The sequence below is a fragment of the Catharus ustulatus genome, chromosome 8 (genome assembly GCF_009819885.2).
Source record: "Catharus ustulatus isolate bCatUst1 chromosome 8, bCatUst1.pri.v2, whole genome shotgun sequence".
Taxonomy (NCBI): Eukaryota; Metazoa; Chordata; class Aves; order Passeriformes; family Turdidae; genus Catharus; species Catharus ustulatus.
Genome location: NC_046228.1, coordinates 13,956,981 through 13,984,593, shown reverse-complemented (window position 1 = coordinate 13,984,593; position 27,613 = coordinate 13,956,981). Strand labels below are relative to the sequence as shown.

The window sequence follows — 27,613 nt, the reverse complement described above, 5'->3', positions numbered from 1 at the left end:
TAATTTGCCTAAGCTGGAGTCCAGAGAACAGATTCTAGTGCAACAACATCTTGTTAATCAGCTAATTAATCATGTAATGCAATGGAAACCCTCAGCGAGGAGATGTCATCCTGTCTGAGAAGGCTGGCTGTGAGTCAAGCCTGCTCCCCAGCAGCAGCTGCCCCTGGCAGGGAGCAGAGCTGCGTCCTGGGGTCCCTCAGGAGCCCCCTGAGCACATCTCTCTGACATGGGGCAGGGTGAGGTGTGGTGTGGGTCATGCCTCCTGCAGCTACCTGCCACTCTTTTGCAGGTACCCGAGAAGAGGCACAAACTGGGGACCTGGAGCCATGGTTGGCTTTTGCTGCTCAAGCTGGGAGGTGACTTGAAGGCTATTCCTTAATGCAGCAGCCTCTTACTCCATGCAACTTCCTCCTGAAGTACCAGTGTTGAGCTACACTTACACACGACATTGTCACAAGAGTTCTTAACCCTTGCAGATACCAGCTAGAGGAGAGGTTGCAGGACTAACAGGTTGCTCCCCGTGCTGGCTGGGCCACCCTGATTCTTAAAGCTTAAAATCAGGGACAGATGTGCCCCATGGGGCTATGCCCACCCAACATCCAGATGGACCACCGCGTCCTTCAAGCACACTGCAGCACCTTTAGGGTTCCCATTCAGAGCTGGGATTCCTCACACAGGAGGGGATGGGAAAACCCTCCTGGGGACAGCAGTTTAAGAGGAGCTTTGGTGTTGAAGTTGAAATGATTGGCAGGAAGATAATTAAGTGTGGAGTTTTGAAATGGCAAGGGACCACTCCAGCTGAAATCTAGTCAATTAAAAAAGTATTACATTAATTCCTAGTCCCCTCAGCACTCCAATCTAGAGTTTCAATCGTTTCTAAGTTGTCTGTCTTTCTGCAGTTGCTACCTGAGCACTGTGTGTGCAGCAAGTGTGCAGGGCCGCAGGGACCCTGGCTGTGAGAATGGCAGATGCTTTCACCCACAAAGAGGAAAAAAAAGGAATAAAACTGCTTTTCCAAGTGTCTATGTTCTCTATTTGACCTTGATGGAGAGCAGTGATAAAAGAACACTCAAGCCAAGATGAGAACTGCAGTTCATGGTGTAACTCGTGCTTCTTGGAGCATTTGGCTCTGCGGGCTCTGCAGGCTCGGGTGCATCGGGCCCAGGGTGAGTTCCTGGCCGTGAAGCGGTTGTGGCACCCGCTCCGCCGCCGGGGACCGAGGCCCGCGGTGTGGGGGTGCCCAGCACCCGGCAGGCAGCACCGCAGGCCTGCGCCGCCGGCCTACAACTCCCAGCGTGCCGCGCGCCGCAGGGTGGCCGTTCCGCCGCACTCGCCCCTCGTGCGCGCGGACCGGCCGTTGCCCGTTCGAACCGGCCAATAGCGGCGGGGCGGTGCCGGCCGCAGCCAATGGCGTCGTGCAGCGCAGGCGGGGCGGGGCCGAGGGGGTGGTGCGGCGGGCCAATGGGCAGGCGGAGCGGCAGGTATGAGATGGCGGCGGGAGCACCGGCGTCCGGCGGCGGCAGGTAGGAGCGGGATTTCGGACACCCCTTCGCCCCGTCCCGGCGGCGTGCTCCCCCTGGCCCGTCGCCGCCGATTAACGGGTCGGGCACCCCGCAGCAGCTGGTGGGCAGGCGCCGGTCTGTGCCCCTTGGCCCGCCCATTGCGGTGCTGGCTGTGCGAACCGCGCCGTCCCCGCTACCGCGCCGCCCGCCGGTGTCCCAGCACTTTAACGGAGCTGTCGGGCTCAGTGTTCCGGCGGCTCCGGAGCTCGTCCGAGCTGTCGCGCAGTCCCGCGGGGGTCGCGGCAGGACCCCGTGTCCCCGCAGTGCCCGTGTCCCCGCGGGCTGTGCAGCGGGGAGCGCTCCCCGCAGCATCCCGGTGCTGCATTGCGGGGAAACGCCGCCTGCCGCTCTGCAACGGGAACGCTCCCGCCCCGCCGCCCGCCCCGGGCAGGGGGTGTTCCCGGGGGGTGGCAAGGCGCCGTGCCCGCCGTGCAGCTCTGCCCGGCCCCGCCGCTGCGGGCCCCGCCGGGCTGCCCGCTCCTGCTGCAGCCGCAGAGCCGGCGCCGAGCGCTTGGCAGTTGCGGGGTTTGGTAGGGTGATGGCACTAGATAGACTTAGTTCGCATCCAGCCCTCCTTCTCCTTTGCTTTGTCCGCTCTATGCGTTATTCTGGCTTTCCGAACACACAAGCAATGTCAGCTTCACGGAATTCACCTTTAGCGCATACTTCTGTATGCACCACCGTTCTGTCACTGCTGCAATAAAATAGCGAGGACTGCATGAGCACCACGCTAGAACAGTGTTGTGTCAGATGACTGTTAAAAAGGCCGCAGTATCTTTTTCTTCCCCTCCCACCCCACCCCCCCTTTTTTTTTCTCCCCCTGTACGTGTGGTGTGTAGCTGCGAACTGAGTATCCTTTGAATGGTAGTTCTTGTAAATAAATAAATACAGTTGAGGGCTGATGCCTCTTACTCAGCCTGATTCACAATGGTGCCATGGTGTTCACTGAGTGGGACCCATCCCGATGGCACTTGCTCTGTTTATCTGGGGGCACTGCTGTGGTGCCTGGATTGGGGCAGAGCATTGCCCTGCAAGGAGGGATGAAGAGATGATGCTCATTGCAGCATATCTGGGCAGGGAGTGCCTAAAATGCTGGACCTGGTAAAGGGATGCATATGCTCAGTACAGCTAATGCTTAAAACGCCCTTTTGGATAAAGCATTTTTAACGTGGCCTGGATCAGCCTAAATGATAGATTTTTTTTTTCCATGTTGGAGTTGTCTTTAGGATGTATTTCCCTGCTCTTTACCCCCACACTCTGCAAGGATTATGTTAATACAAAGCCTTAAGTACGAGTTTCCTCCAGCACTGCCTGTCACCCACAGGTAGCGCTAGAAAATCGATCTCTCGCTTTTCTGGTCTATCACCACACAGGCCACAAAGCTTGCTTTTTTTGTGCTTTTGCCCATTTCCTCTCATCTGGAGAGAAGTGCAAGTTAGTTAGTAAAGCTTCCTTGCTCTGTGTGTGGTATTATAGCATGCTGACTTAAAGAGGGGGATTAAAAGCTGGTTGTCCTAAACTCCTTACCAAATGTTACTAAGCATGACAAAAGATGATTTGTGTGGGTCTCTCTCTTCTGTTTGTGGTCTCTCTATCCTCTGCCTGGTTCTTCATTACTGAGAATGAAGATTGCAGTGTGTCAGAGAGCTCAATTTCAAAAGGGAAACATCTGTCTGTTTAATGAATGCATTTAATGTCCGACTCAAGCAGTGCCTGAACGCTTTGCCAGACACTCATGTCGGCCATTTGATATGGCGGGGGTGGAACGAGCACAAGGGGAAAAGCAACGGGTCTGGAAGAAGCTGGAAAAAGCCATAAAGCATCTTGCTAAAATGGCTTGATAGTGGAGCTGATAGAATGGACATCAAGAGCTTACATCGTAAACAGGTTATGAAAGGAGACACAGTTGCTATCTGTGTTCTACTGGAAATAGGAAAATGTTCACTGTAAACATGACTTGATGGCAAAAAATCAAAGTGACTTGCTGAGGGTCAGGCAGGAAAAAATGGTTGATTTTGGAATTAAAGCCAAGTCTGAACACATGGCTGCTTTCCTCTGAAGATAGCCTGGGAGCTCAGGACAATCTTATTCACACATTCCCTTTTCCACAGCCCCCATGAGAATCTTTGAGACCTAGACTTGTGTTTGACCCCATACTCAGTCCAAGTCCTGTGGGGTATGCATCTGAACTGAAGTCAGGGCCATGCTGTATTTGCAGTATTTTTATATGTTTGCATGTAACACCCTGTCCTGTTCCCACTGAGGGTGGGATGGGCTTTGACAACAGGATCCTTGTTCTGCTACTCTTCAGTTTATTGTCTGCTTGTGTGAAGGGGGAGCATTGCTTCCCACATAGCCCAAAGCAGCGTCTGGGTCTCCTTGCCAGCCTGGTCGTTGCCTTGTTGCTGTGTGCACATTTACATGCCTATGAAAATGTCACAGAGCTTCGTTATCACTCCTTTAAAGGTGCCTGGGCATTTAGTACAGTCTGAAACTGAAGCACTGAGTGCTAGGCACTGCTGGGAAATTAAATGCCTTGTCCTAAAGGTCAAAAGTCCTCAGTGTGTGTTGATTTAATAAGTGACATGAACAGATGGGAAGGAGACAGAGCAGCATGGAAATGCTGGCTAATGTCAAATGGTTCCGCTGAAGTCAAGTCCATCTTGGAAATACTGTCCCTCTGTTGGGCTGGGCTCCTGGTCACAGCTGAGGCCTTATATATCCCAGTGGTTTTGGACCTAGCTCGTTCTGTAGGATCTCACTTTCACACTCCCTTCAGCAGGAGAGCTGAACCCCTTTCCTTGTCCTGCACTCTGGTTAGGGCTGGGTTCAGGCACTGCCCTGCTGTCTGCTGCTGTTTCCAAACCTGCCCTGTGATCCTAGGGACTGACACCATGGGTTCCAGAGTTCCCAAGTCACAGGGGTCTTGGTGTCAGCATGGGCTGAGAAATGGGAGGAAATGTGGCTGCTTAGTGGGATAAATAGGCTGAAGTTTTTCAAAGCTTCACAGGCCTGGTGTGTCCCTGGCCTCTCATCCTGGTAATATATCACACTTACCATGGTGTCTGACAAGAGCATTGGGCCCTTTGCTCCAAAGTGCAAAACCCTCATTCCTTGAGTCCCAGCCTTTCTCACCTCTACATTCGGTAATTGCAATTAAGCCATCTAGAGTTTCCTCATAAATTTTATTTTCAGAAACTATAGATAGCAGGGAATGTGATAAGCTGCTTAATAATTGCCTGCCAGCTGGCTTACAGGAACTTTTAATGTGTTTGCTTTTGGCCTATAAAGCTCTAATAATTTGGACTCCAGCCAAAACATCCTTTCTTCTTGAGCGGTAATGTGGCAGCTCTGATTTTCAGAGGCAGGAATTTCTCAGGGGAAATGGCATTAGTTTTCCTTTTTGTTTTTCTGGAGCTCATACTCAAGGTTGAAACGCAGCTTTATGGTTTGGGACTTCCATATAGGCATTCCTACAGCCCTGCTTGCAAGCTGTCTTATAGCAGGAGACAAGCATGCTGTGGCTCTTTATGCCTTGGAGAGCAGGAAGCCTTTTAGGGAACATCCTCACAAGCTCTTGGGGGTTCCTGGAGCTCTCCTCACGCACATGCTGCTCTGCATTCTCTTGAGTGGCCCCTGGAGCATGTATAAATATATCACAATACATCCCTGGGCTCTGCAGTGAAGCAGTTGATCCAGACAGAGATGGACTGTCAGGCAGGATGGGAAGAGAAGCTGTATCTCCCCAGAGTTGCACAAAGTGACACTTTAGGTTATTGTCATATGAATTCTGGTATCTGTGTACAGTATTCCAGTTTTTGACATCCTAGCCTGCCCAGATCCCCTTCAAAAGCACTAGGCCTGCACACTGCTCAGTTTGGTGAGTTAATTGGGCTGCTTTGAGAGTCTCTGTCTCTCTGGTGCTGCATGCTGTGCTGCTCAGTGGCAGGCCCAGCCTGTTTATCTGTGTGCCTCAGCAGCCCTGACCAGATGTCACCAGCTTATTTAAATGCTGGCATGCATCCAGGTGTTCCTCATCACAATTCCAGCTTGTAAGAGTTTACACATCTGGAGCAAGGGATGTGGCCTCTGACATACTCAGTGGTGTCTGCAAAGGCTTGCTGATGAGGAGGGATTTGATGTGCTATCATCCTTTCCAAACACCACTGTGATACAAAACACAGATGCAAGGATGCAGCTTGTTCACTGCACCTCTGGAGCGTTGTGGAATTACAGAAGTGTAGTGAACAGAACCAAGAGCTGGTATCCAAGATGGATACCTTGGTCCTCTGTATTTTCCAGGCTGTGACTACAAAACCTCACCAACAGTACTGTGAGGAGCTGGCTGTGGGTCCTGGCCCAGGCCTCAGTATCTTCTCAGTCCAAAAAAGCAACTGCAGTCAAGCAAACCTGTGAGTGCTGCAGCACACTGTACTCAAATTGTGGTGCTTTGCTCAAACACCACTCTACCAATTGATGGTGGGATGGGATTCCCAAGTGTGTTCTGGGCACCAGCTGGTGCTACCAATTTTGGGTATCATCCTGTGGGAGGACAGGAGGAAAACATCCGTCCTGGTTTGCTGGGTTGCTCTGAGTTTCCAGACTGACACAATAGCTTGTTAACTTTGCTGTGTTGTTTTTGTGTAATTGCTTGATTTTTCATCTCAGAAGTAAATCTGATTGTTATGAGTTGCTGTTTAAAGATGGTAGTTCTGCTCTGACCTGGACACTGGCTTGGAGCTACTAGACTGATAAGCATCTAGATGGCATGTCTTTGCTGGTCTGAACTCCATTTCATCCTGCCTCCGAAGGATGCCTGAGGACTCTTACCTTCAAGAGTAAGGGTGACAATCAGAGATGCATGCAGCAATTTTGGATTGCTAGAGGCCAAGGAGGTATAGGTAGGACTGGGCCATGCCTGTTACTTACTTCCATCCAGTACACTCAACATGAGGAAATAAAGACGGTAGATACATTTTAAAAGGAGAAGAGCAAGGGAATGCTATCATTATTGGCAACTGGAAAGTACCCACCAGCACACTGGGGACACGGCAGACAGATATTGGGTGGGAAATGGCTGTGGGGCTTCCTCAGGCTGTGTCCCACCCTGCAGTGAGGGTCCGGATGTGCTTCTCCAGCTCCCTGGCACTGCTGCCTTGTCTCTGCTTCACCAGCAGCTCCCAGCCAGTTCATGAAGCTCAGCTCTTGCCTCCTTAGTCCCATGTCCCAACCATCCCTGCCTGATAGCTTTCAAACCAGCTCCTTTATGTTCAGTCCCATGTCACCCCTTGCACAAAAGCTGGATTTCTTCTAAATGTCTGCAGTGTGACCTGATTATTTTTTCTGTCCTTCCTCGCCCTCCTTTTTAATAGTGTCTACAGAAAAGCTGGCAGAGTTCAGTTATATCAGTCATGCTGACTGATAGTGCTGCCTCTTCTCTTGGGATTCCTTCTCTTTTCTGTCCCTCCAGCATTCATTTCAGATTTAGCTATCAGCCCTCTAAAGACAGGGTATTGCCTTTGTTCTGTTTGTACAGCACGGAGCACAGCGGAGCCCCCAGCTGTGACCGAGGTTCCCAATGCCACAGTGATAAAAGTGAGCAGATCAGTAACGAGAAGAGGCAGCTGCTGCCATCTAAAAAGATTCAGTTTTGGTGCTGGTTTCAGTGAAATCAGGATTGGATCTAAGGCTCCTCTTCTATTGCTGCTCCCAGTAGGAGTTTATATTAAAATAGAGACACAAATGTATTGACAGTCCTGAGAATCAGAGCAGCATTCCTATTTAACACTGTTAGACTGTGTTAATCTGATCTTAAGGCAGGCATATGAGCTTGCAGATTTTTAATGTAAAATTACTGGATTTCTGGTAGTTGCCTTTCTGCATTTTTTACAGGGTCTTGGGTAGTCAGCTGAGCCATCACAGAGTGTGGGAGCACCCAGACCTGGGGTGGTGGTACTGGGAAGAAGACTTGATGTGGAGCAACACAGTGAATGTGCAGCTCCTCTCTAAGGCATCCCTTGGTTCTTTCCCTCCTAGCACTAGAAGGCATCTGGATGCTCTGATGTTGTGATGGCTGATTGAAGTACAGCTTGATTGACTTTAAAATATTCCAGTGGCTATTATTAAAAATATCACAAGGAATTCACGTAGGTCAAACTTGAGAAATTTCATGCTGAAATGCAAATTCTCGATGTTTCACATATATCAAGCTGTCTTGTTATTGTTTTTTTCTTTGATGCTGGTAATATATTGCATTTTCATTTTCTTCCAAAGCACAGACCCCCACCCCTCTGAATGCTTTTATCTTTTCAGATAGGTCCATATCCTCTATGTTCACATCACAGATGTGTAGCCAATGTTGCCAAGATCTACTCTGAGTCGTTCACTGACACAGAATTTGAATTCATAGATGTGACATGGATAACCAATATACCTGGTTTCCAAAAGGTTGCCAGGAGTTGCATTAGTTCCAGGTTGTTGAGCACAGGCCACCATCACATAACAGCAGCTTTCTTAGCCAGCTCCTTGCTGTTTAAATTGTATATTATTATCTGTTCTCCTAGCCAAAAGGCTGAATCACTCTGTGTAAGCTATTTAAATGTGAAGAAAGCAAAGCAAAAATTAAAAAGGCAGTGTTATCGCATAAGGCTTACTTGTGTCAAGGCTAGAGACAGTAGGCAAGGATTGGCACCCACTGTGTACTCATTACAAAAGGACTCTGCCCCTGAAGACCTTATGAGTATAACCCTGGGCAAAAATTACTGCGTGTTTTTCTTGACATTTTTCAGAGGCTTATCAGTCATCCTATGAAGAGTTAGAGTGCCAAGTCTGAGGCCTGAATGTGATCTTTGTTACACCATCTTACAAGAATGTCAGTCTGAAGTACAGTCCTCAGAGCAACTTTTACTGTGGAGTCACTTCTAAAGTCTCTACAGTCCATTCCCATTAGACCACTTTTATTCTTTTATTCTTTCTTAATCTAGGAAATAATTTGTCTTCTAGCCCTTTTGTACTTAAAACGATTCCATAGAATTCCACTATGGTTCTTTCATCTCTTTGCAAAATCTGGGATGGCTCCTATCTGGCTCTGGAAATACTGTCTTCAGACATCCTCATTAATTGATTCCTTACTCTGGCACAGCATAGGAAACAATGGTACTTCTCCCTCCCTGGGGAAATCCGAGCCTCTGCGCATCTGTCCCATGTCCCTTTGTGCTTAGCCAGGCAGAGAATTGTTCATGTTTTGTGTTCTTCAGCACTGCCTGCTTATCACTCTGCTCTTAGTATTTGGTAGCAGCCTGGTTCTTTCTTATAATCTAAAGATTTTGTTATTATAGAGGGAGATTTTCTTCTATTATCTGCCTTATTTTCAAAAGCTTTTTAATCCTTTTACTCTTGTATGGTAAAACTTGTCTACTGTAGTGTGTCTGAAGCATAGTGCCTTAGTGATGATGTACAAAGTGTGAAAAATGGCACTGGAGTTGGATTTTGCCCACTGAATTAGACCTTTCAGACTCCTCTGAAATCTTTAGCTTTCAGTGTATCCACTTTCCCAGCTAGACAAACACAGCTGATGCCTTGCCCCAAAAGTACCTCTTCCTTTTCTTTCTTGCTTGCTTTCTGTTCTCCTTATGCTCTCTTTCATGTTTCTTGAACCTTTCTTCTGCCACATGTGTGGACTTAGAACATTGTCAAATCTGTGAAAGCCACTAAACCTGCTCCATCTCACCTATCCGAATGCAAGCTTGCTGCCACCTGAAGTAATCTGCCTGCTTGCAGGTTTGATCACCAGGTTTTGGCAGTTAAAATCTCATTTTTGTCCTAGTTTCCAAGGCATTTCCCTGGCCTGGATCTAGTTACCTTAGGGAGTAATTGATCCATCATGATTTTGACCTCCTGCACCATCCACTCCCCATGAAATGATGGGGCTGTCATGCCTGAAGCAAAAACGTTGTGTGTGACAGACAGCTTTCTTTGTGACTTGGCTGGGATCACAGGCTTTGCCTCTGAAGGATACTAGAATGGCAAGAATCTCAGCACAATATAGGACCCATTTTTTTTAATCTGCTGTCTTAATCACAACCCTATTAGAACAAGGTTTTATTATTCATTGGGATTTGATTATATTCATGAGACTGGAGAGGAAGCTATTTATTCCTTTATTTTATTGTCTTTTGACATGTCGTAAAGCAATCTGAGATCACAGCATATAGAAAATATAACTGTAATTGCAAGCAAGGGAAAAAAAAAGGCAATAAACTCCATGAATACGTGTTTGTCTCCCCTTTGCTGCTGTTATATAAACTGTGAGTGTAGGTAGAGTACATCCATCTCTCTTTTTTAACATGAAAACAGCAGATGGGGCACATGGCTCTTTCTGAAGGTTATGGTGTGTGCAGCAGTGAGGATTGGCAGGGTTATTGTGTGTAAAGCCAGTGGGGGCTTTATCTTTGCTCAGAAATAGGGGTTTGCTTCACATTTCCATTTTGATTAGCAATAATGACACAAAAGCAAATTTTCTGTGCAAGGAAGAGCTGCTAATAAAGTGACCTTTCAAAATTAAGTAGCTCATTGAAGTGCCATATCACAATAAGCGTATACAAGGCTGGTCCCAGCTGCAGCAGGCAGGGAAACTGGACGGGAATCCAGAGAAATGTGGAACAGGAGTGCTGAAGTGAATGAACGGCACATGGTGGCACAGTAATGGTAGCAAGGAGCAATGGCCAGGTGCTGATTCCAGCTCTGAAGGGGCTGATCTACGTGCTTTGTCTTTGAAAGGATCTGAAAGTGTGAAAGGCAGGTGCAGAGAGTGTTTCTAGCAAGGTTTCTGGGCATGGGGTTGTGCAGTTAAGGGACTTGGCTATTGTCTTGCCAGTGCTGTAACATCGGTTGTGCTTGGATGCTGTTGGGAATGTGTTTGCATGGCTTTACTCATGGTAAACACAGGGTAGACTTGGAACTGTTTTGTGGATTCCTCTTGGATACAGGTGGAAAGCACTTAATACCACGCTGGTCCTAATTCAAAACCCTGGTTTCTATGTAGGAATTATTTGCAGTTAAACTCCAGCTACGCAGCCTTTGGCAAGAGACATGAATCAATTTGTCCAGCTTTTCTTTTCTGTTTTGTCCCTGTGTGAAGGCTGATGCCCAGTGTGTGCCGAGGGGGCCTTTCAGACCCAATAATGCGCCCTTGTGTCTCATAGCATGCGTGGAATTTGCATAGGCTGTGCTGGGACAGGCAGGTTTCTTTTGTTGCTGGAAACAAGGAGCAAGTTCTTTTCCCTGTCTCTGCTTCCTAATGCCTCTTCAAAAGCTCTCAGCACTCATGTAAGAAATTTACTTTTTTCTATTTACTTTTGCATTAAATGTTGTTGGACTTTGTACGACTTGTAACACAGGCTGTGCAGAGAAGTCATAGCAGTCAGTGCTAGTTGACAAAATTGTTTAATTTTCTTTCTGTGAATCTAGATATCTAATTGTCAGAGGGAAGAGATAATCTGTGATGCTTGATGTAACTGCTGCAAAGTATTTGCATATCTTCTCTGTGGGGAAACAAAACTGCTAGTGAGTGAATAACAGTGCACGGATCATTGCAGGCAGGGTCAGTGGGCCTATACACTTGCTATTAACCCTTCTCAGGATCTGTATTGCCACAGAATGAGTTGTCATGGGTTTCAGGCAAAGGGCTTGCTCCACATTATGGGCAGAGCTGGCACTTGTTTGTGCATTGTAGCCCTATGCAATGAAATGCGAATATGATCAGATCAATTGGCAGTTGCTTTTTGGCAGCTGGTACTGAATTGTTGCATTTTGGTCTTGATTTATTGCAGATAACAAACTGCTGAAAAACAGGCTGGGAGGTGCTCAGCAAAATATGGCCCCCATTTGGAATCAGCAGTATGCTTGTTGGGCCACTGAGCCAGGCAGCTGGGAGCCTTTCTAAAATTTTAGATGACCTGGCAGATTGCCTTGCAGTCTGCCTTGCAGACCTTCTTCCTCTCCATCCTCTTGAAGGCGTCTTTGGCATCCGTGGAGAGCAGTGTAAAAGGAGAGGGGGTTTGGTACGGATTCTCACGATGCAGGACTTGCTGAGAGCCTCATTTCCTCTTGTTTCAGCAAGTATCTTTCTTCTTGTGGAGCCTGAGTCCCAGCTTCTGTTCTGTTATTCTGCTCACGCATCCTGGAAATCCTGGAGATAGTCTTTCAGGTCAAAAGCACACAGCAGTAGCTCAGAGAACTGTTGGGTTCACAGATACTGCATGGAGGTGGGCTGGAGATCAGGTGGCTTGCCAGTAGGTGCTTTGATGTCTTCCTGTCATGAGCTACTGTCAGTTTACATCAGAACAGGAGGTTGCTGAGGTCTCTGGACTAGTAGTGAAGGGTTCTGTTTCTTGAGCCAATGAATGTGAGGTTCAGTGGGCTGCAAATGCTTTTGGTGGCACCTGTGTTGAGCACTGAGCAGGGATGCCCAGCATGTTCTAAGCACAACGGCATGGCCTCCACCCTTCAGCAGTGAGGAGAGGAGGATCAAGGTGCTCCAGTCTTCTGTAGAAAAGCTTGTTTTGAAGGGAAAGCCTTTTTGGACTTGGAGGTGTTCAGCAGAGGACTTGCTGCCCCACGTTTGTATCTAAGGAACTGACACGATCCCTGGTACATAAGCACAGCATCCCTATTAACTGTGCACTTGGCAGCTGCTCTTGGAAAATGGTGTCCAGTAAGAGCTCACAGGATGGATGTAGAAAGAGTGGAAAGCATTATATAAGAGCTAAAGAATGATTAAAGCATTGAGGAATGGAAAAAGGGTGAACACACACAGTATGTGCAAGCTGAGTGGGTAGGCATCCTCCTCCCAGAGCCATGGCACACCCATTCCCAGAGCCAGGCTGCCCCTTTATAGCTGAGTATGAAATCAGGACAGTAGCTCATGACTGGAGAATAATGACACTAATTCCCACCTTTAGGTAAAAGACTGGCAGGAAAGGCAAGCTGGGCAACTCTAGCCTGTGGGCTTGACTTAAGAACATGAAAATGTTTGAAACAGTGGTGAGAAGATGGTAATGGAAGACCTAGAGGCAGATGGAAATTGAATAAAAGTATGAGCATTAAGAGTGCTGATTAACATGAGCTATCTCTTTGATATCCCTTTGATTTGATTTTCAACACAATAAATGTACCTGTCCTCTGGTAGGGTTATAGTACATGTTCAAGGTAACTCTTGGCAGAGCAGCGTCTTGGGTGCATCCCTTTTCCCGTGCCACATGAGAAGCTGTGAAATGAAAAAAGTAGGTGTAAGTAGAGAGTAGGGAGGTCAGATAAAAAGGGCATGAAGGGATGACAAAGAGGTAAGAACTGGGTGAGCTGAAAAGGGATAATCTTAGGTGAAAAGTGAGCAGGAGTTTCTCAAGGATTGATCTTGCATGGCTCATGACAATGAGTTCTCACTTGCTCCAGACTCAGAGTGCAGAGCTGGCAGAGAGCAGTAACCAAAGGATTGGTTACCTGGGAGCATTTGACCACACCTACAGCAAAACTGAGGGTTCCATGTTGTTGCACATTTATGACCTTAAAAACAAAGTCCTAGACACAGGAACTATCTATTTGTGTATAGAAAGGTAGAAAGGATGATGGAATGGCAGTGAGAGCTGATGAATGTAAGCTGGCCATTACAAAAATTTAGATTGTTTTTCAGATTTGCAGACCACTGGGAGTGAATTTCTGGGCAGGAAGGGAGATAAAACCAAACCTATTTATGACTTAAAGCGATAAGTTAATGTAAATATTGGGTGTCATCTCTGCCAGAGCTAGTACGATGTAGACACAGTGAAACAAGTAGTAGAGATGTAGATGTAGTGAAAGTTTTTATTGGATGTTGTCATGTGTTGCCTATGCCACCATCACGCTGTGGAGTGCTAGTCTTAGGCTGTGTTGTACAAACAGTCCAGAAATTATTTTGTTCCATAGGGAAATGTAACTGTGCTGTACTGAACACTCACTGAAGTCAGACAGTGCTGTTGGTGTAGACTGGTAGCTCCCATGTCAGCAGATGTCTCCTTCAGGGCAGACCAGCTGGCTGTAAAAACCAAAGTGATGAGGAGTTACTGCATCTTTTTTTCCCTCTTTCCCTTTTTTCAGTAATGCCATCTGCAATTTTGTCATCTGCAATGACTCCTCCCTCCGCAGCCACCCGATCATCTTCAATCCTGACTTCTTTGTGGAAAAGCTGCGCCATGAAAAACCAGAGGTGTTCACAGAGCTGGTTGTCAGCAACATTACCAGGCTCATTGATTTGCCTGGGGCAGAGCTGGCCCAGCTAATGGGAGAGGAGGACCCAAAGCTGCCTGGAGCAAACAGCACAGCCTCTGGATTTTTTCGTTCTCTGATGTCCCTGAAGCGCAAGGGTGAGTATGGATGGCACAAAATCTGGTGCCCACCTTTAGAGTGATGCTGTCATCATTTGTTACACTTAGTTTACAAAACTTTCAGCCCCTAGTTTTGAACTCGTGTGGAACGCTTAATACCATGGTTTCATAATCTCTGGGGATGCCACTTCTAGAAAGGACTAGAACAGGCCAGGAAATTGATCCTGGAAATGCTCTGCACTTTGAGAATACCCTTGTTCTGGGATTATTGCTGTGGTGTATGTCAGGCTGACTTCAGTGGGTCTACTGCCCACTGTGCAGCTCAGAAATCTGTAAGCATCTTCCATCCAAATGCTCTGATCCACATCCCAATCCAGTGAGTCAGTGACAGAGCTCTGCAGACTGACTGATGAAGCCCAGTTTCAACTATGGGAGGTGACATATCTCTCTTTCTCTCTTAGAAAAGCATTCCAGTGAAGTTTTCTTCTGCTAAATTGACTATTCTTATCTTCTCTCAAGTTCAGCTGTCTTGGTTGTGAAACTTTAGCCCCAGGCCTTTCACAGAAGTCTTCTTTTGAGAATGGTTGCTTCAGATCCTTTCCTCTTCAATGTCTGGCATCTACCACTCTGTTGAAACTGAAAGGGTGTTCTAGGTGTGTGTTTGTGTCTTCTCCCACCTTTGCCCACACTCAAGGGGAACCTGGTTCTCCTGATAAGTTCATTTAAACCTTCTCACTCATCTAGAGAGGAGCAGCCTCCATCTGGGCCCCTCACATTCCTCCTCAGCTCTGGTTTCCCAGCTTAGAGTGGCTGGCTGCTGGCAGAGAAGCTGTGAGCTGCCTTCAGATGTTGGCAGCCTGAGGTTGAACACTTCTGATAAGTTTTCTCCTTCCTTTGAGCAGTTCTGCTATTGTGAGTATCTCAGAGAAGGGATCTATTGCTATGGCATAGTTTGACTACAGCTTTTTTCTGTCTTCAACCATTATATAATTTCTCTAAATGTTTCTGATTCTACCAAGCCTATTCCTCCATTGTGTTTCATAAGGACAAGCTTTGCAGCCCCACTGATCAGGCAGAATTTTCTGGTGGCAGCTTCAGCCCTGCACTTCTGTCTGACCCAGCAAGAATCCTGGTACATACACTTACCCTAGGAAAATAAAAGACTTCAAGTCTTTTAGCATCCTTAGATGAGAATTACTTAATATTGCCATGACTTACTTTGCTGCTCCATAATAACAGGGCTTTGTGCTGCCCCTAAACTGCAGTTAGACTGTGCTCATACCCGTTATTGCTCTGCCTCTTCCCAGACAGTAGCAGGACATCTTAAATTCAAGCACACATCACTTGACAAACAGAAGTGAGTGAGTAACCAAATTGAAAATGTTTTCTTAGTGTGTATGGAAACCCCCACATTCTTTTCAATATCTTCCAGCAGGGGCTGGTGAGCCTTCTCCAGCTCATTTTTTTATTAAATTATCTGTACTCTTTTGGAGCACTGCTTTTATCAGACCTGACATCTCCTACTAACTCTTTTCCCCAAGAGCTCTGCCTTTCCCCATTCAGATGTCTCCAGGGCCATGTGTCACTACAGCTAGCAGATGTTTCCAAGTCTGCTGGCTGCACTCCCAGGCTGCAACAGCAGTGTCTCCCCGCATTGACAGGCACTGTCTGTGAACTCCTTGGCCAAACTCTGAGAAAAATAAGTTTGTGCCTACAGAGAAAATCAGTTTCATGTACTGTGTGTTTCATCTTGGAGCCATCATTTGTTTTTCTTCATCTTATAGACCAGCTAGAACAAACAAGTTTTATTTCTTCAAAGCCAGAGGCCAAGGACCATGGAGCTCAGAGCTGATCAAACTGCAAATACTTACAACTTCTTTGAGCATCAGGAAACTCAATTTCTGGCTGCTGCTTAGTTTCAGAAGTGATTGTACAATAACATCTAAGCCTTTGTAATGCAGCATCCGTTCTCCAGACACATCTTTCAAGTTTCTTTGAGAATCAAATTCTCATTCAGATACCAGCTTCTGACTTCAAAACTAAATCGAATTTGTCAGGCCCTGCATGTCTCAAGATGTATTTTCCTCTCTATTCCTGGCTACTGTTGATTCTATCTGTTGAATGTCTAATGAGTTTAGTTTTCTTCAAGGACAAGAATCTTTTGCCAATCATTCTCTCCCTTTGCACTCAAACCTTTCAGATCTTTCGTATGGATCAAGAGCTCGCATTGCCTTCCTTTCTCTTGCAGACTGAAGCATGTGCTTTATCAGAGTGAGGTCAGAAAGTTCTTGATTTAACAGGAGGCTGGAGTTCCTGGTGGCTTACCATGTATTTCAGAAGTCCTGGAAGAAAGCAGAACATTCTTCAGGCGGAATAAATTTAGTTACACAGGATGGCTGCTAGAGAAGTGCATAGGGTTAACCAGGTCTCTCCCACATGCTGTGAGCATCAACACCGCAGAGAAGTAAGATCTGTAGTACAAGAGACCAAAAGCAAGTAAAATCAAAATGAGATATGAGGGGGGAAAAAAAGCAAGAGAAAGCTTGTGGGGGAGATAACTTTTATCAGACCAGTCAGTGCATTGCTTGGATTGCTGGGCTTTCAGCTGTAGCAGTAAGGAGAGAAACCTTCAGTGCAAATGGTGCAAGTGTCCAGCGTGCCCTCAGAAGTGACCCATGTTCCTGGCAGTCTGGTCATGGAGAAGGGAGGACTATTCTTTTCTTACATCTGTTGTTGCTTTGAAGCCTTAGTACAAGGGCAGAACAAACCAGCTCTGTACCTGGTTCCAGTTCTCAGTCCCAGTTAGAGTGTTGTGGTACAGTCTATCCAGTATCTTATCTCCAGTCCAAACCATGCATCTGAGGGAAGAAGTGTGGTGCCTGGAGTTCTGGTTGCTGCCAGTGAAGTCTCTGGGAGTTGTCTCCACTTTCTGAGGGACAGATCATACTGGCTGTGTGTGTTTGACAGAAAAATCCATTCAGTAGCAAGGTTGCATTTATTAGGAAACACTGTCCTGGATAATCACTATCTCACCTGGGAAGTTCCTCTGTGGACAAGAAGAGTATTCCACATTGGTTCAACCAATCCCTTTCAGTTAAATGGACTGCTCATCTCAGGTTTCCTTCCCTGCAGGAATCTCCTTCCTTTCAGTTCAGTTGCTTCCACCTTTTGGGACTACACCCTGTGTTACTTACTGGAGTTCTGGAGCTGGCAGCTCATGCCCAATCTCAATCCCATAAAATGGGAACAGACTCCAAGAGTGAGAGGAGCCCAGCTTATTACTTTGCTGAAAAGGAAGCTAGTGTGAGCCAGTCAGATTATGTCTGCTCTCCCCAGTAGTGCTTATTTGCCTCTCTCATAAACTCATAGCTGCCGCTCTTCTTTCTGTTCCACTTCATGTCGAGCCACATTGAGGATTAATCTGGATGTTTCTCTCACAGTGTGGAGAGTGCCAATGTGGCAGGCACCAGGGCTGTCCAGGCTCTTACATCTGCTTTTCCCACTTTGCTCTCTTCATAAGGTCTAGGTTTACAGATTCTGTGCCATTTTAAACTGAAGGATCTGTTCTGTTATTGTTTTTTTTCAAGGGCTAGAGAATATTTGCTTTAGCTGATAAAAGCTGTGATTAAAGTGAGGTAAGAAGCAGGATGATGAAGCCCATGTGAGTACAGCATGGTGAGATGAAGTCACTTATTTTGGAGTGTTTGTGATATCTCACATCTGTGAGGATCCTTGTGACCTTCACCCTTAACATTTATGGGCACTGGTCTTTGCATGTTGAAATCCTGTTATTTGGGGAGCATTAATTTTTGTGGCTCTTGGGTTCTGAGCTGTCTGAACATGTTGTCTTCTGCTCTGCAGAGAAAGGGGTGGTGTTTGGCTCACCACTGACAGAAGAAGGCATTGCACAGGTTTCCCAGCTAATCGAGTATCTGCACAAAAGTAAGTGGCTCTGTTTGCTGTCTTCCTATCCCAGTGGGTATCTGTCTGGCCCACCTCAGGTCTCTGGTGCAGACAGAGTGACAAGCTTTGAGCTCCCCAGCCGCAGGAGTTTGGGACTGTGCTGGGCAACTGTTCCCCAGAATTGCCTAGCAGATATGTTGGTCTGTTTCCCTCTGTACAAGGACTTTCTGTACTGATGAGAGACAGCTTGAAGTCATGTCTCTGAATGCAGTTCGCTGAGGTTTGCTGTCAAGCTCTGGAAAGAGGAGGGAACTGCTTTAGTAAGAAGGTGGGAAATCAGCCTCTGATTATTCAGTGCCCTTTTTTTCTCCCCTCTGCTGAGCAGATCTAAGAGCAGAAGGCTTGTTTCGAGTGCCAGGCAACAGCATCAGGCAACAGATCCTAAAGGATGCTCTGAACAGTGGTACAGATATTGACCTGGACTCTGGGGAGTTTCATTCCAATGATGTGGCCACCCTACTTAAGATGTTCCTGGGTGAATTACCAGAGCCGCTGCTGACGCACAAGCACTTCCATGCCCACCTCAAAATTGCAGGTGAGTGGGCAGCAAGAGGCAGTGATGGGTGGAAGGACTGGAACTGACCTCCTAGAAAGCCCACTAAGCTGTGAAATGTATTCCTAAAAGGCAGCCTAAGAAGGAATCTTCCTGCCACCTCAGCCTGGTGATGGAAAGTCTAGAGCTGATTAATCAGACCAAGTCTGTCTAGACCATTCTCTCACATACCACAGCGTAAAGCCCACAGTGATAACCTCTGTCTCCATCTATGTTATGTCCAGGGTTCTGAGCAAACTGTGGTGGTTTCTATGTGTTTAATAACTGTTATTGAACTACCTTATGTGAACTTCCTCCATTTTGCCTTCAAGCCATCACAGCTCTTAGCAGCTCTGTTGTTCTGTGGGAGGAGTAGCATAGATTAACACATCGAGTGGGGGAGCTTGGGAGCTGGGGGGAAGAGAGATGGAGGGCCAAGAACTGTGCAGGGGTTTGTAGGAGATCTGCATATGAAGAGGAAAGGATAAGCAGTTGCAACAGACTGCTCTGAGGGAAGGTAATGTATGTCCTTCATGTTCTGCCTTGTGATTTGGCAGACTTGACGCTGTTTGATGAGAAGGGGAATAAGACCAGCACTCCAGACAAAGAGCGCCAAATTGAAGCCCTCCAGCTGCTGTTTTTGATCCTTCCCGCTCCCAACCGCAGTCTGCTCAAACTGCTGCTGGACTTGCTCTACCAGACTGCCAAGAAGCAGGACAAGAACAAGATGTCTGCCCACAACCTTGCCCTCATGTTTGCACCCCACATCCTATGGCCCAGAAATGTGAGCAATGCCTCAGTGGCTGTGGGTGGGATATTGCAAGGTAAAAAGCAAAGGCTTGGCAGGGGAAAAACCAAGATGAGAAGGTTAAGTAGTGACACAATGATGTGAGGGTTGGAGGCTGTGATGGAGAGGTGGGAGCCTCCTGGCAGGACTCAGTCCTAGTGTTCAGCCCAGACCTGCCATGGGTCTCATTTGCAACTTACACATCTTCTTTTTCAGTAAAATTGAAAGCACAGCACAGTCATGCTTCTTCTTAGAATGTCAGCTTCAGAAAAACCATGCAGATCTCTCTTCAAGGTTTTTTGTGCTGCTGGTGAGCTGTTTGGCCACCACTGCTCTCTGAATCTTCTCTCAGAGCAACTTGGGCTCTGTGAGCTCTGCTGTTGGCATGCTATAAGCCCTGCCTGTCAGAGTAGATCTGCTGTGGCACTGTGTGTGTCTGTGCCCCAGAAAAGACCCCTTCTCCTCCCCTTCTAATGGATGTGCCTTTGGCTGTATCCCCTTGCCAGGTGACAGCAAATGACCTTCAGGAAAATATCACAAAGCTGAACAATGGAGTGACCTTCATGATCAAACATTCTCAGAAACTCTTCAAGGTAAGTGTGCCTTGGCATCTTGCTCTCCTGCCTCCATCACCAGGAGACTTAATGCCCCTGTCCAGACAGATCTCACATGTTGAGAGTACATTCTGTGGGCTCTCTTCTGTGGTAGGAGAAGGAGACTTTCTACAAGAAACTGTTCCTGTAGTGACTAGGGAGGAGGTCTTTGCTGGGCAGGCAGCCCTGGGGGTGGCTTTGGCAGGGCAGGTCAGCAGCACGGTGCAGTGTAACACTCCCCTCTGCTGGACACCAGCACCTGCTGCCCGCAGGAAACCTGGCTCCCGAGGGCAGGTACACACCGGGCTGCACTCAGGTTCTGGCAGGATAAGGGAGTGGAAGGGATTTGTCCGGCCTGAGTGCTGCCAAGAGCAGAATACCTGATGCAGTGGGTTGTTTTGTTGTGAATTTCTCTGCAAGTGGTCATCAGCCCACTGTTGTTACAGGCGCTGTCCAGCTCTGAGCAGGGTGCTGTGGTAGGACAGTCAGGAGTGTGGGGCTTTCAACTGTTCCTCCAAGGAAATGTTTCTACAACAGTTTCTTGACTTCTCAGGGCCTTCCTGGTTCACTAGAGGCATCTGCTTACTGCAGAGTCCTCCTGTGGAGAGTTCCCCTTCGATGTTCTTTGTCAGGCCCCAGTTTGGCCAGCTCAGAGCTGAGGCAATTACTTAGAGGAGGGTTCCACAGGAACTTTTTCCTACTGTGAATTCCACTTGTGCTGAATGTCTGCATGTAAAGGATACTGGGAACAGGGAATGCACTGGGGACATGAAATTCCATGGCTTTGTTTGCCCAGAATGGCTGAGTCTTGATACAAGTAGCTTGTGTTGTGTGGTTGAAAAGCAGCTCTTGCTGCAGCCACTGTTGCCCCAAGGCCAAAGATGTTAAACATACATTTGGCCTGTTCTGTGCTCATTGTCACAGGCTCCAGTGTACATCCGGGAGTGTGCCAGGCTACACTATCTGGGATCCAGAGCCCACACATCAAAGGTAAGACCAGCAAATGCAGTGCCTGCCCTCTATGAAAGAGCAGAGGATGTGATGCTATGAAGGGGTCTTTGTGAGTGATAGAAGCTGAAAACAAACCAAGTCATGAAAGAGGATCTGTCAGAGGGCAGGAGCAAGGGAAGCATATGGTGTGGTAATGCAGGCTGCTGCATTAGGGAAATTGGGCAGAGTTGAAGCATCTGTTAATCAAAAGCACAGGGAAAGAAAGCTACAAGCCCCTGTTTAACAGCAAATCTGCTGCCTATGCCCAGTACTTGCAGCACCTGCTCCTTCACAGGGCTGTGCCCTCTAAACAGACAGACATGCCTGCTGCCATGGCCAGGATGCTTGGCAGAAGTGCTGAGATAAAGGCTACTTGCTGCCACTGGGACAACATTTGTGTCTTGCCAGCAATGCAAGCAATGCTTCCCTGCTTCATATAGCTGCAGAAGAGGGAAGATGCAGGGCAAGGAGCTGCACTGACCCTTCTCAAGCCTGGAAGGGCTTCTGCAGCTTGCATCTGGGAGGGGAGGGAAGAAGCAATGGGGTCACCTTTGTGTTGCTGTCACCTCTTCCTGGCACGGGGCCTGCTGATGCAGTGCTGCTGCAGAAGGGTAGGGAAAACACAGCCCTGTGCATTCACTGGGGCTGAGGCAGCTCATGAGACTCTTCCTAGCCTGGCTCAGATGGGTGGCTCGTTGGGATTAAAGCATGGCAAGCGGCTCCTGTCCCCGCTTTCCCAGGACGACCTGGATTTGCTGACGTCTTCGGGCTCCAAGGAGCTGCAGCCCCTCAAGTCTCAGAAGCGAAGCCGGCTGGACTCTTGCCATCAGGAGGAGACCCAGCAGCGCACGGAGGAGGCACTGAAGGAGCTCTTGCAGCACGTCCACAACATGCCTGACTCTGCAAAGAAGAAGAAGCTTATCCGGCAGGTAGTGTGGGGAGGAAGGATATCTTGGGATGTGCTTGTCAGCACAGGGCTATGGACAGGGCCTTCTTGAGAGCTGCTCCTAATCCTGGGCAGGCTGGGGAAAGTGGGCTCTGGGCTGTGTAAGGGGCAGAGAGGAGGAGGAGGTGTCCTGGCAAGGTGTACCAAGCAGAATTTTGAGCTCTGGTTTTCAAGCTAAGGACTTGCTAGCCAGCAGTTTCCCAGTCCTGATCATGGCCTTGTTGAGCTTCCTCTCTCAGAAAGGGAAAAGTTTCTTCCCCTGTTGCCTGCAGAGAGTGGACAAACTGGTCTCCTCTTGGTCTCAGACAACTTGCTGCACCAGACAGACTGGTCAAGATGGTCAGCACCACTTGTGGCTGCCAGCCTCCAGCTGCTGCCCAGCCTTCTTTCTGCTCCCAACATCTGCCACTTTTGGTTAATCTGGTAGCCAGCAACAAAACACCTTTGCACCCAAACTCCCTGTAATCCTGGGTGGAAGGTGTGGCCTTCCTCTGCTTCCTTCCTCCTGCAGTTCTGAGCTGCTCCTTCATTTTAGGGGGTGAAGGAGAGAAACTGAGCTTTGGGGCAGCAGGTAGAGCAGCACACAGCAGTAAGGGACCGGTATAACTGTGCTGACATACTGCCCTCATGTTTCCTCCTAGTTTAATAAGCATCCAACAGCTCTGACTCCTGGCTCTGATGTGCCCACATCCCCAGCACCGCGACGCACCCGCTCGCGCTCCTTCAGCGGCCTCATTAAGGTAAAAGTACCCTCTGACCCTTGCTCTCCACTGTGAATTTCTGATGTTGCTTTTTGCTTCTGTCTTGCCCTGCCTTGAATGAGACGCTCAAAGAGTAGGGACTCCTCAAAGTATTGCCTGCCAAACAACACAGATTCACTGGGGCAGAAAAGGCAGCACAGTGACAATAAGCCTTGTTAGTGTAAAGTGTAATTGTCTTGAAACACATGGCTGTAGGATCTATGCATCTTTCTGCAGAATTGATTGCTTCCTGAGACGAGATGAGGATTGACAGGCAGCTGGTCATGTAGTCTAGCATGTTAGCACGGGTTTTAGCACATTATGGGCTGCCCTACAGCAGCATGTACCTGCTTCTGACAGGCTGGACTCCTGGCCAGGCCTCAGGTCAGCTCCCAAACCCTTTACAGTCAGGCAGGCTCAGCCTAGTGGTGTGGTATTTCAGGTGTTTCTGCTTTGCAATCTTTGTCCCAGCTTGGCTTCCTTTCTTTTTTTTTCTTTCCCAGCATTCAAGTATTTACCAGCAACGCATCCTGCTCCTTTCCTTTCTTTTTTACTTTGCACTCTAAGCACTAGCCAACAGCCCTTTCTTCTTACAACAGCGGAAAGTTTTGGGAACTCCAGTTATCCTGGAGAGGAAGAGCAGGGATACCACACCAGAGCCTGTGCGGGTCAGCAAAGAGAACATCCAACTGGTAAGAGCTGCTCCCAGCACCACCCAGCTGCTGGTGGGGAAGTGTCTGAGGGGAACTGTTCTCTGCCCAAGAGAAGGATTCCAAGTTTCTTCTGTTTGATAAAGTAAGGTCCTGAGAAGCTGCTCTTCTCAGGGGAGCAGAGCAGATGGCAAGGGCAGCATCAGAGCAGGAGTGACAGCACTGGGCCTCTACTCCAGTCTTGTCTCTCTGGCTGTGTTCTGCCCTGGGGCATTGTCTTGTGCCCCCTTCCCTCCCTCTCATCCTCCTCCACAGGTTGTACACAGCCTGCTGCCTGTATGCAGTAGGGTTGTCCCTTGGCCCAGACAGACCCAGTGGATTTGGGTGATAGATGCTCTTTGGTGGTACAGGCTGCTCCAAGATAAGGCTTTGGATGACAGTTCATTTACCAGCTCTCTACTCCTATTGCCCTTTCTTGTCCAGTTACAGAAATGTGGCTCTCCTGCTCATATATCCCAGGTGAAGCTGAAGTCTTTGGAAGGCCAGAAAGAGGTGAGACACTTCCCCTTATCCCCCATTCCTCTTCCTCTGGGGAACCTGGTGTGCTGAAACCTGCTGAGGTGACAGCACATACTCAAGGCTCTGTGACAGCTGTGGTGCCCCAGCTCGTAGAAGTCTGCTCTGTGCTGAGCTGCAGGCAGGTCACATGCTGGAAGCCAGACCTTGAAGGGTCTTACAGCCCTTCTGCCTGTGAGGTGGCAGGCTGGCTGTTGCAGGAAGCAGAGGGAAGCTGGCAGCACAGGATAGTGCTAACAGCCTGTCAGGGTGGCAATGGGACAAGAGGTTGGTGCAGCCCAAGACCAACTGCTGTGTTTGTTCCTGTCTACTCACTGCCTCATCTAGAGCTTTAGCAAAAGGTGTGGGAGGCTGGCACCAGGGAAGGGTCCTTGCAGGGGATCCTTTTTTTGCTTGGTATTCTGTATCTCAGGTATTCAACTGCTCTCATTCTCTGCTACAGGGATCCTGCAGACGCATGCGAGCCCGCCTGCTTTCCAAGGATTCGTCATCCCTCTGAATGCCTCGCACCAATGCATGGGTGGGGATTGCCCAGCCTCACAAGCTGTGAATAGAAAATGTGCTGCACTGAGAGGGGAGTGCTGCAGGCTCACGGAACCCTCATCAACACAGCAGCACTCTTGAAACTGGACCTTTGCAAGGATTGCAGAGATTTGTTTCTTTCTGTATATAAATTATATTTCATTCTACTATGGGGCAAACCACTATCTAACCAAAACTTGTGCAGCATGTCTGACCTGCTGGCTCTGGGAAGAGCTGGAGTGATTGCTTACAAGGAGAGCCCTGTGTGCATGCCCAGCTTTCTCTGTAATGTTGCTAGGCTGTATTTTTCTGCTTTTCTGCTCTGAGTTTTTAACATGTTGGCTTGGTTTTGCTTCCCCCCCTGTTAGCAGTGAGAATGATGGGCTGTAACCCTTCCCCACATCCTGACATCTAAGCTTGCCTCCAATCCTCTTCTGGAGGCATGCCCTTCTCTGCTTCTTCTTGGCTCCATTTTGCTCTGCTGTTTCCAAAGGGCTGAAGTGCACAAACGGTACAGAGGACAGGATGAGCCTGGAAGGAGAGGCTCTGGATGCCATATTTTCAAGTAGAGCCAGGGGAAAGCAGCTTCCCCAATAAACTCATCCCTCTATTTTAGCTTGAGCTGAAGACAGCCCTTGCTCACTACCTTCATGTTTCAGTGGCACAGTTCTGAACAAGCAGTGTCTTGGTTTTGTGTTCACCCAGAGAGACTTCAACTGAGCAGAGCAGGAGGCTGGCAAAGGCTATCTGGGGCAGAAAACCCTAGTCTTTGGAGGCTAGGGTGCCTGAGGCAGGCAGAGTTTTGTGGCTGCCTGTGAAAGAGAGGTGAGAGAGGGCTCCATCCATTTGTGATCTGCAGCAAATGGTGCCAAAGGCTTTGGCTCAAGATGCCTGGATGGCTGGTAAGGCAACTGGCTGATTAATCATTAAACTGGGGGAAAGGGCTGAAGCTGAGTTCAGCTCTTTGGTCTGAGCTGCAGAAATGAGATGAAACCTCCTAGATAGAGGATAAACCCCAGTCACAGCTGGCCAGTGTCAGCTGTCTCGTTAAGCCAAAGTGCTCCAGAAAGCCAGTCTTGCCAAGAACCTGTCTGCAAGCGCTCTGAGGTAGGATACACACAGGGTCACTACTGTGAAATAAAGATTTAATCAGCTGGGGGACCATCTAAACACTTTTCAGCCCTTCTCAGCAAAGCAAATAATCTCTGGAATCCAATTATATTTGTCTTCTAATCTTTAAGAACCAGCAGCCAGCAGGAGTTAGAGCTTTGCTCTTGACAGCTTTCTGAAACAACTGGTGGCAGGAGGTGTGAATATTGGGATATGAACAGGGAGTTCAGTCTGATTGGCTGGAGCTGTCAGAACAGGGCATTGGAGCCCTGTACAGCTTAGCTGGAATTTGTCACTTTTTTTAATTGTGATTTTTTTTTTTTAAGATACAAATCTTTGTGCTGCTCTGTACAAAGGATGGTTTTTGCTACTTTATCAGGGATGCTTGTCCCCGGTCTGACCCCAAGTTGGAGCTTTGAAAATATAGGGGGTAGGGGGATTGTAGATGTGTGAGTTGGGAGTTGCTGGTGTTAGGAGCCTCTGTCACAGCAAAGAAAGGGCTGTGGTTCTTCAGGGACCAGACTGATGATGCTGTGAAGAAGGGCAGAGGCTATTTGCTGTGGTAGGAGCATGTGCTTTTTGGATATGTCTGTAATCATTTCCTCCAGAGGCTGAAGCTGTCTCTGTGCTTTTCTCTGAAGGGCACTGTGTTTTTCTGACTGCACTTTTGCCCTGTCCCTGCAGCCTGCTGTTAGCAGAGACTTGGGAATCTCAGCTTTGCCTCTGAGCAGAGATGAGGCACAGATAAAGGTCAAGTGGCAGCACAGGAAGAGCTGGGTCTGCTCCTGCTAGCTCTGCTCTTAGTTGCATTGGGGGCAATTGCTGGGTGAAGCATTTGTTCAGCCCTCCTCTTCCACTGTCCCTATCTGGTGTATCTCCTATCTCTCCTATGGGTGACTGCTTGGCAAGGCACTCTTGCACCTAAAACTAAATACACTGCTCCCATATAGATGAGACTAATGTAACTCCACTGTGCCCCCTTAATGATGGCTCTAGCTCAGGCGCTCTGTCTGGCTTCTGGCACAGCTGAGATTTGTTCAGCTCTAAGAAAAGTTACCTATGGGGCACTGGCCAGCCCTCTGCATGTGTCAAATGCCTTACCTGCCAAGGGGTGGGTGCTGTCTCCTGACAGGGCAGTCCCAGGAGGGGTTCAGTGCCCTGGGCTTTAGTCTGTGGTGCTGGGCTCACCATGCTGTGGATGGTGGTGGCTGACAGATTCCACCCCTAGGACTTTGGCTGTTGCAGTGCCAATGCATTCACACTGTCTCCCAGGCACGGGAGAGTTTTAGTCATGCTTGGATGTGTCTCATTTGTCAGCCCTGTGCAATGACTCATAAGGATGCTTCTTCCCAGAGCAGCCGCTAACTGTTCCCAGAGTCTATCATTTCCAAAGTATTTTTAATCTTTGTCCTTATTTATATATGCTATGTCAGTACTGTTGCAGACTGTTGCCTCTCTGTGTGTTCATGTGAAAACACCACATTAAATGCTTTTATTTTTAGTGGTTTTGCTTGATGGCTTAAGCAGTTTCATTGGGACAAGGACTCCAATACATGTAAAAAAAGAAGGAAATGTCTGCTTAGAAGCCCAGAGCTACTACTCTTAAGTGTAGTGGTGCTTGGTGAGGTGCTGCCCACCTGCAGGGATGGCACTGGCCTCCCATGGCACATGGGCTCAAAAGCCTTTGGGATACTTGCATGATACAGGGTGCTCAGACAGGCTGTCTTTCCCTTGGAAGTATGAAGTTGGACCTCTTCTTTTCCTGTCTTCCCCCTGCTGTCATCCAGGGTGATGGGAAATCAGGTTTACAAAGAACACTTTATATAAATAATGGATCAAATGAATAAATTTTTCTCTGTAGGGCCATTTTTCTCTTGCCACTCTTGGCTGCTGAAAGAGGATGCTTTCTGCTTGCATTTTCTTTTCCTCCTTCTTAATAATGGCGTCTCAGATTTTATGCAGATTATTTCTCTGTGAAGTTCTTCCACGTTTGAAATGCCCTGGGCTTGCCTGCCATAGCTCAGACACTCATTAACATCCTCGCCATGCAATTGAAAAACAAGCAGGAGAAGGAGCAGCGTGTTTGAAAGCAGCGCTGCCTTCCTGCAGGCTGAGCCCCAAGCGAGCCCCTTCTCCTCCGTGGCTGCAGTTGGGTGTCATGGGAATGGTGAGCCCCATCTCCCTGGAGCTCAGGGAGCAGGAGGCAATGGGCCTCTGTGCACTTCAAAGTGAGCATGAGAGTCTAGAGAGACATTTCTCTTCTTGAACATGTCGAACAAAGGA

General features: G+C 48.0%; 1 protein-coding gene across 2 annotated transcripts; it reads left to right on the top strand.

Annotated features, from left to right (window-relative positions):
* The first annotated feature begins 1,444 nt into the window (after nucleotides 1–1,444).
* Nucleotides 1,445–26,831, top strand: ARHGAP19 (Rho GTPase activating protein 19). Of its 2 annotated transcripts, none has more exons than XM_033066088.2 (12): nucleotides 1,445–1,523; nucleotides 13,695–13,960; nucleotides 17,783–17,863; nucleotides 18,210–18,419; nucleotides 18,974–19,200; nucleotides 19,710–19,796; nucleotides 20,721–20,786; nucleotides 21,527–21,715; nucleotides 22,374–22,472; nucleotides 23,072–23,164; nucleotides 23,606–23,674; nucleotides 24,141–26,831. In XM_033066088.2, exons 1-12 carry the CDS (start codon nucleotides 1,462–1,464, stop codon nucleotides 24,195–24,197), a joined length of 1,506 nt encoding a protein of 501 aa, XP_032921979.1. In that variant the 5' UTR covers nucleotides 1,445–1,461; the 3' UTR covers nucleotides 24,198–26,831. The 2 variants fall into 2 exon arrangements, with proteins under 2 accessions (XP_032921979.1, XP_032921980.1); XM_033066089.2 differs by lacking the exon at nucleotides 1,445–1,523 and adding an exon at nucleotides 10,786–10,889.
* The last annotated feature ends 782 nt before the right edge of the window (nucleotides 26,832–27,613 follow it).